This window comes from Miniopterus schreibersii (assembly GCF_964146895.1).
Source record: "Miniopterus schreibersii genome assembly, chromosome: 4".
Lineage (NCBI taxonomy): Eukaryota > Metazoa > Chordata > Mammalia > Chiroptera > Miniopteridae > Miniopterus > Miniopterus schreibersii.
The window spans coordinates 24807782-24815498 of NC_138105.1; the positions used below are offsets into that span (position 1 = coordinate 24807782).

The 7717-nt window shown below is 55.0% G+C and overlaps 1 protein-coding gene across 1 annotated transcript; it reads left to right on the forward strand.

The window, feature by feature from the left end:
- The first annotated feature begins 226 nt into the window (after positions 1–226).
- On the forward strand, positions 227–7351 carry IRF1 (interferon regulatory factor 1). The gene is made up of 10 exons (XM_081135255.1): positions 227–624; positions 1643–1734; positions 2904–3003; positions 3753–3929; positions 4043–4092; positions 4196–4328; positions 4506–4628; positions 5041–5090; positions 5932–6067; positions 6358–7351. The coding sequence occupies exons 2-10, from the start codon at positions 1648–1650 to the stop codon at positions 6480–6482; spliced, it is 981 nt and encodes a 326-aa protein (XP_080991381.1). The 5' UTR covers positions 227–624; positions 1643–1647; the 3' UTR covers positions 6483–7351.
- Positions 7352–7717: the final 366 nt, after the last annotated feature.

Below are 7717 nucleotides of genomic sequence, written 5' to 3' on the forward strand. Positions count from 1 at the left end.
GGAATTCAATCCCGGTGTCCACTCTGAAGAAGGTGGCAGGTGCCCGGGTGGAACCCCTCACCTGCGCTCGGGAGACAGACGTCATCACCCCCCGGAGAGGAGGGTGAGGAGATGGCCTCTGGAGGAGTAGGCTGGGAGAATGCGGACTGGGGAGTAATTGCAGGCTGGGAGGATTCGGCTTTCCAGGACAGCCTTTCTCCGGGACGAGCCGGGGTGGGGGTGGAGAGGAGCTGGCTGGGGGGTGGGGAAGGAGCAGCCGCCCTGTACTTCCCCTTTCCTCGCTTAGCTCTACAACAGCCTGATTTCCCCGAAATCATGGGGCGGCGCCGGCCAATCGGCGTCCTCGCGGCCCTCCGGGAGGCGGGGCCGGGCCTGGGCTGGGGGAATCCCGCTAAGTGTTTAGATCTCTGGCCCGGGGCAGAACGCGCCAGTCCTTCGTCGAGGTAGGACGTGCGTCCGAGCTCTGCGGAGCAGAGGCCAGCGGGAGCCGTGCCCAGCCAAGGCCAGCCGTGCCCAGTGGCCCCGCGACCCGGGCATCCTCTGCCTTCTCCCTGCTCCCATTGGACTCGCGCTCGCCGCGTCGGGACCCTCGGGCACAGCAGCTCAATCGCGCCCGCTGCAGAGGTGAGCCCGCCTTCGCCACGGGGGTGGGGGTGGGGGCGGTGGCATCGAACAAAGGCGCGCGGGGCACCAGGAAATGGGGGTTGAAAAGCCCCGGCGGGAGAGTCGCCGGCGGGCGGCGTTGCCTGGGTCCCCGCGCGGGCTCGGGAGGGCGCTGGAGGTACGGCGGGCTGCTGCGCGGGGAGGGCGGGCCGCGTCGTGGACAGCCCACCGGCCGAGGTTGCGGGCTCCCTGCCGCTTTCGCAGATCTGTGTGCGCGGAGCCACCGCGGGGCCTCTGGTTAGCGGGTATGTTCGTTGCGCACATCCACAAGCCGTGCCGGGACTCGAGTGCGCGTCCGTGCATGGGTGCCCTGTGCCCCGGCCCCAGGTTCCAGGCTATCTGTGCAGGTGGCAGGGTTGGGGCTCGCTGCACTGGGTGGCTGGAGGACCTGCGGAAGCAGCGGGAGGAGGCGCCACAGGTGTTCGGTTTACTTGGCCGGGTGCGGGAGCCAGGCTGGAAGGGGTAGCGTCTCGGCCTCTGCACCTTTGTGGCTGTCAGAAAAGCGTAGAAAAGACGGGCGAGGGATGTCTCCGGTGTAGGGTGACTGCTTGCCCATTAGGGGAAGTGCAAAGCTAAAGGCAACATCTCCAGCTGGGAAATTTCTTGGCTTGGAGCAAAAGAAGCCCCTCCCTTCCTAAAGGATCTGAATTGGGGGAGAAAAGTTCTGGTATTAAGATACCCGTGTATTTTCTCTTTTTCCTGCACATAAATCTTGCAACTATCACTTTAACACGCCTGTTTCCTCCCAGGACTGTGCAGGAGGGGTGAGGGAAGGGGCAAGAAGTGGTTTTGCCCAACATGCTAAAAATATTTGGAGGGCAGTTTTATTTCACTATAAGCCTCCACCTCCCATGATTGTAGTTCCTGCTGCCTGGTTGAGGGCAGGGGAGGGTAACCGAATGACCTGGGGTGGGGCAGAGTAGTGCCCAGGGGCTGCTCAAACAGACTCAAACAGGAGCCTTCTGTCTTTTATTTACAGCCAACATGCCCATCACTCGGATGCGCATGAGACCCTGGCTAGAGATGCAGATTAATTCCAACCAAATCCCAGGGCTCATCTGGATTAATAAAGTGAGTGTAACTCTGTTTTTTTTCTGCCACATTTTAACCCATGTTCTTTGGGGGACCAAAGCTTCAGATGCAGCTCAAAAAGGGAAGTTATAGGGAGGAGGCAGATGTGTTTCCCAGTGGGTCCTGCATGCAGGGAGTGTACAGGCATGCCCTGGGCCTCACTTGCCCGACTTCTGCCTTTCCTCTTTCTCGAGGTAAGGACAGGGCGCCCACCTGAGGTCACTGACAGTTTCCAGCAGCTAGACTCTCCAAGCATCTAAAGAGCTGGAGTTCTGATCTCCTGAGGGAAACCCATACAGACACACACAGCAGGGCTCCAGTCTGACAGATGGCACTGCCTGGTTCACCAGGCGACCCAAGAATTAACCTTGCACCAGTTGTCCCGGCCCAAGAAACCTCTTGCTGGTGCATAAAAGGACAACACAGACCCTACACACCTAATAACAGTATTCATAATAATAGCTACTGCTTACTGTTCACTCACTACAGAGGAGTGTGGCACCATGCTATGTTACTTACGTTGTGTCATTTAATCCTCAAAATAGCCCTGTGAGGTCGATCCTTTAATATCTCCATTTTCAGATAAGGAAATTGAGACACGGAGAGGTAGATAATGACTTTGATGCCAAGACTTGAAGCTGAGCAGTCTGACTCAGAAATCCATACTGCTAAACTACTAATAACGAGAACAGTGAGACCTTAGTCTTTATATTTGTCACTGTGTTTTCTCATTTCATAGAAAACAGTGAGGGATAGAGAGGTACAGTGCCAGGGTCACACAGGTAGTCAGCATCCAAGTCTGGCCCAGGGCTTCCTCAGTTGTATGGCCAGAGCCCTCAGTGTAGGAGCCAGTGGCCCCAGGTGTCCTGAGCAGCCCCATCTAATGGACAGAGTTCTCATTTCCATGTTGGTGCTGACAAGCCAGAGAAGCACATCTGTAACAGGCAGAGGGAGGTCTTTGTTGAGCTCATGGTGCCACAGCTTATCAGAACCCATAGCCCCTTCTGAGAGATCCAGAGTGATGCAGCAACCTGTTTATGCCAATCTCAGGATGGGTCAACCCAAGCCAGCTGTTAGGGTGAAAAGGGGAAGTCAGCCTTTTCTCAGACCTGGGAGGCTGTAATCTCTGAACTGACACAACCTTGTGTACATGTGTGTGTGCTGTTCAGGAGGAGATGACCTTCCAGATCCCATGGAAGCACGCTGCCAAGCATGGCTGGGACATCAACAAGGATGCCTGTCTGTTCCGCAGCTGGGCCATTCACACAGGTGTGTGACTCTTGTCCAGGAGGAGCCAGGGAGGGGACAAGGGGAGGTACTTCTGTTAACGCAGAGGCTCTTCACTGGGCTCTCTGAGTTCCCTGTGATGGCATACAAGATTGGGGCAGGGGGGCAGAGGGCAGACCTGCATTTCTTTGAAGAGGGGCCATTGTTTCAGGGAGTTTGTGGCTGGATTAAAGTTCTCCCTGGCAAAAGCCGCTGTGAGCCAGGATATTAAAAGAGACCTAGGCCTTCCTTTTTCCTGATGTTGATTGAGGTCCTTGGCCAAAGGTCTATCTTGTTGGTGGTCTCCTTTTATCCTTGAGGGGATGGGGCTCTTGGCCCATCTCAGACTAGTCAGCCCACCTATCAGTAATTTTTCTTTGATGCCTACTCTGTGCCCACTCCCATGTTTGGAAATATCAGATCCCTACCCTCTGGCTGCTGACAGCTCAAGTAGGGAGTCTGGGCATGGTCCAGGACAAAGAGCACTTTTAGGTATGTGGGCCCTCTAGTGCTTCCGGCTGGGCCCTTCAGTGAGGCTTGCTGGGTGTGTTTATACAAGCCTGGGCATTTGAGAAACCCCAGGGACCAGAGCCTGCAGAGTGTCACGCAGGATTACCTGCTGGTTTGACCAGTGAGGATCTCTGGCAACACGAGAGCTTAGGAAACGCTTGCCTTCCTCTTCCCAGGCCAGGGGGCAGCTGAGGATCGCCACCTATGGCCCTAACGGTCCTCTTCAATTTCCTGCCCACTAGGCCGATACAAAGCAGGGGAAAAGGAGCCAGATCCCAAGACATGGAAGGCCAACTTTCGCTGTGCCATGAACTCCCTGCCAGACATCGAGGAGGTAAAGGACCAGAGCAGGAACAAAGGCAGCTCAGCTGTGCGGGTGTACCGGATGCTCCCACCGCTCACCAAGAACCAGAGGAAAGGTATCCAAGGGCTCTGGGTTCTCAGGAAGCACTCAGGCAGGGAGGAAGGGAGGGAGGCAGGCAGCTGGGGCTGGTGTGCCTGTACCAAGGCTGACAGCCTATCTTCTCCACAGAGAGAAAGTCCAAGTCCAGCCGAGATCCTAAGAGCAAGGCCAAGAGGAAGGTGAGTGTGGTCCTAAGCAGCCAGTCTTTGGCCACCTGTGAGTCAGTCTGGGCAGTGGAAGAAGCGCCACAGCAGCCTTGTCTAAGCTTTTCTCCCTCTGCAGTCATACGGGGACTCCAGCCCTGATACCCTCTCCGATGGCCTCAGCAGCTCCACCCTGCCTGATGACCACAGCAGCTACACAGCTCAGGGCTACATGGGTCAGGACTTGGAGGTTGACCGGGCCCTTACTCCAGGTGAGATGATGGGGCCTGGCAGGGACCATACAGGGCGGGGGTGGGATGGGCTCTCTCTTTTGGGGGCATCATGCTTTTGGGTGGCCTAGTGGAGCAGGCTGTGGGGTAGGGGATGCTGGGTGTCTTGCAACCTAAGAAAACACACAGCTCTGACCTGCTGTTTCTGTTGTCCTGAAGCACTGTCGCCATGTGCCGTCAGTAGCACTCTCCCTGACTGGCACATCCCAGTGGAAATTGTGCCGGACAGCACCAGTGACCTGTACAACTTCCAGGTGTCACCCATGCCCTCCACCTCTGAAGGTTTGTGCTTCTGGGGCCTGGCTTGCCTGCCTGCCTGGGTCTTGGGAGGGGTTTCCTGGGGGAGAAAAGATGCTCAGAATTCCATTTGGCACAGAGCTAACTGTGGCGGGCTAGAGAAAAGAGGAAGGGGGCCAGGGGCTGCATTTTGATCTAAGGTTGCTGCTTCTCCTGGCTGCTCTGCAGCCCAGTCTCTGAGGCTGAGGAAGGAAGCGAGGGGGTGGGAGGAGGTGTGGCTTCAGGCTTTGGGAGGCTGAGTCACTAGGACTGTCCTGTTCTGCAGTCTCCATGGCAGGCAGATGTCCACTTGGAGGCCTGTGTGTGTGTGTAGGGGCAGGGGAATCTGATGGGGCTGGAAGTGCAGGGCAAGCGTGGCTGACTGCCAGCCAACCTCTCTGCTCTTCCCCATCCACAGCCACAACAGACGAAGACGAGGAAGGGAAATTACCTGAGGACATCATGAAGGTAAAGCCCCTTCCTCCCTGGACACACTTTTGAAGTAGCTGCTGGCTCAGTGAGGAGAGAGAGAACCAATGAGAGCTTCCAAATTGGAGGGTAGGCAGCTACTGCTACGACCTGGCTGCTTGCATAGTGCCACATCCATGTGGCTGGCGACCTCTGCCCTCCTTAGCTGGTGGGAAACACACTGCAGAAGTGAGGACAGGAGGGGTGCCTGGTTTCCAACAGACTGTCCTGAAGCAAGCCTCAGGGCCTCAGATGGCTCTGAGTCAGCCACCATCAGGACCAGGTCCCTGGCCTGCGTCCTCCGCCCAAACATGCCCCAGCCGAAATGCACATCAGGTTTCAATAATCAGCCTTTGGGATCTGTAATGTGATGGCTTATTTATTTATTTATTTAAGCTAATTATCCTCTAGGGTTTTCTTTCCCCTTCAGTTTTAAAAGTGAATATAAAAAAGTTTTTGCAGTTGTACGCAGGCTCTGTTCCATCAGTACAGAAAATTCAGACATAGGCATAGTTCCTTATCTCTATCTTTTCTAGTCACCTTTTTTGATTTACTACCCTAGCCAGTGCTTTAAGCCACACTCCCAGTTGTCATGTCCTTACCCAGTTGAGAGGAAAGTCTTGGAGATTCGGTGCCAGGGGTTGATGTGGGAATGTGAGTCCAAGGCAGAGTCTCACCTCCCAGGCCTCTGTCCTAAGTGAACTCTTCTACATCCGTCTAAGAATGTGAAAATGGGCAAGGGTGTGATCCTGGCTGGGAAGCTTTGGCTCATTGAGGGCAGGGCCACAGGCTGAGTCTGCACTGGAAGTGAGCTGATGGCCTCTTGTTCCTCTGTCCCCAGCTCTTGGAGCAGGAGCAGTCAGAGTGGCAGCCGACAAATGTGGATGGGAAGGGGTACCTGCTCAATGAACCTGGGGCCCAGCCCGCCTCTGTCTACGGAGACTTCAGCTGCAAGGAGGAGCCAGACAGCCTTGGGGGTAAGAAGCCCCTTAGGGAGAAGGGAGAACCATGTGGGGTGGGGGGGGAGGGGAAGGCTTGCAGTAGGGTCAGGGAGCAGCAAAGGTAAAGCATCCTTCTTCAGCTCATCAGGGTGTAGACAGCTTGCAAATTGGCTGCTGCACCCATGCCTCTAAGTTTGACTAAAGATAAGGGATGTTGCAGCCATGGGATGGACATCAGAGGCTGCCTGTGTCTGTGGCCTTCGGGGGCGGGGATGGGGGGAGAACACATCTCCTCCCATTCACACAACCAACTTCATATCTTCTAGGGGATATCGGACTGAGCCTACACCGTGTCTTCACAGACATGAAGAATATGGACAGCATCTGGCTGGATAGCATTCTACCCCCAGTCCGGCTGCCCTCCATCCAGGCCATTCCTTGTGCGCCATAGCTGGGTCCCCAGCTATCTTTTGCTCTCCTAGGCGAGCAGGACCTGGCATTATAGTGGCTGTGGTGCAGAGAAGCAAGACTCCTGTGGACCCCTTGACATGCATAGTGTGACCCCACTGCCAAGTGGGGATGGGGCCTCCCTCCTTGGGACGGTGGCTTCTCAGGGCCTGGCAGGACAGAGCCTGGGCTCATCTTGGGTAAAACTGGCCCTGCCTCCTGGGGAGATGAGGTTCTGAGACTGGTATCAGGTGGAGGTCTCAGACAGAAGTCAGCCCTCCAGGTTTTCCCTCTGAACCCAGCTGCCTGGAGAGGGTCTCACTGTCACTGAGCTGGCCTGAGGGAACAGACCAGTGACCTCAGAAAAGCACAGCACCAACCCCAGGGCTGGCTGGCTCTGCACTAAAAGACAATTGCACTAAGTGAATCCTGTTTCCAAAGAATGCTTCCCTTCCCAGCTGAGCCCTGGGCACTGTTCCTAAGCCAGTGAAATGTGAAGGAAAAACAAGGCCCTGCAGGACAGTGTTCCCTCAGCCTCGGAGGAGCCCCGCCCTGCTCCCTGCTCAGGCCGAGGGCTGGGGGGAAAAGCATGGCACTTTTTCTTGTGGATCTTGCCACGTTTCTGATCAGAGGTGTACACTAACATTTCCCACAGGTTCACAACCTTTACATTTATTTATACAGTGCCTTGCCCTGTGCCCACCTGTCCCTCAGGCAGGCCCCAGCAGTCCTCAGCAGGCCCAGGGAGGGAATTGTGAGCACCTTGGTATGACTTAAAATTGGAAAAGCTTTCTAACCACTAAGTCATGTATGACCGTATGTGTACATGAGTGTAAATATGTACATTGTATTTTTATAAAAAGTTAATTGTTCTATGGGGTGTGGCCTTTTATTTGAAGATAAATTGTAGATGAGTTTACTTTCTCTAGAGACATTCTGATAGCCTCATTCTTGGTATCCTGCCTGAGCCTGACTGTGAGATGAGGCGACATGCACCTATTGCAGAATCCTTTCAGTTCTCGAAGATGGCAGGAGGAGGGGGCAGCCACGGCACAGGGACATGCTCATGTAAATATAGTCACATGCCCTTGGCTTTAGAGCCAGGGCTGTGAGTGGAATTTGGGCTTCTGGGGACTGGGGAGTATTAGGTTTTGAGTTCTACTGAGAAATGTGCCGTAGACTCTTACGTCTCACTGAACTTAAATGCAAGTGCACTCAGATACTACTCCCAAAAGTTAA

Excerpts from the sequence above, each read along its gene's own strand:
- IRF1 (XM_081135255.1), top strand. The coding sequence starts at position 1,648 with ATGCCCATCACTCGGATGCGCATGAGACCCTGGCTAGAGATGCAGATT. Across the intron at positions 3,930-4,042 it reads CACCAAGAACCAGAGGAAAG|AGAGAAAGTCCAAGTCCAGC; the intron begins GTATCCAAGGGC and ends TCTTCTCCACAG. Across the intron at positions 5,091-5,931 it reads TACCTGAGGACATCATGAAG|CTCTTGGAGCAGGAGCAGTC; the intron begins GTAAAGCCCCTT and ends CTCTGTCCCCAG.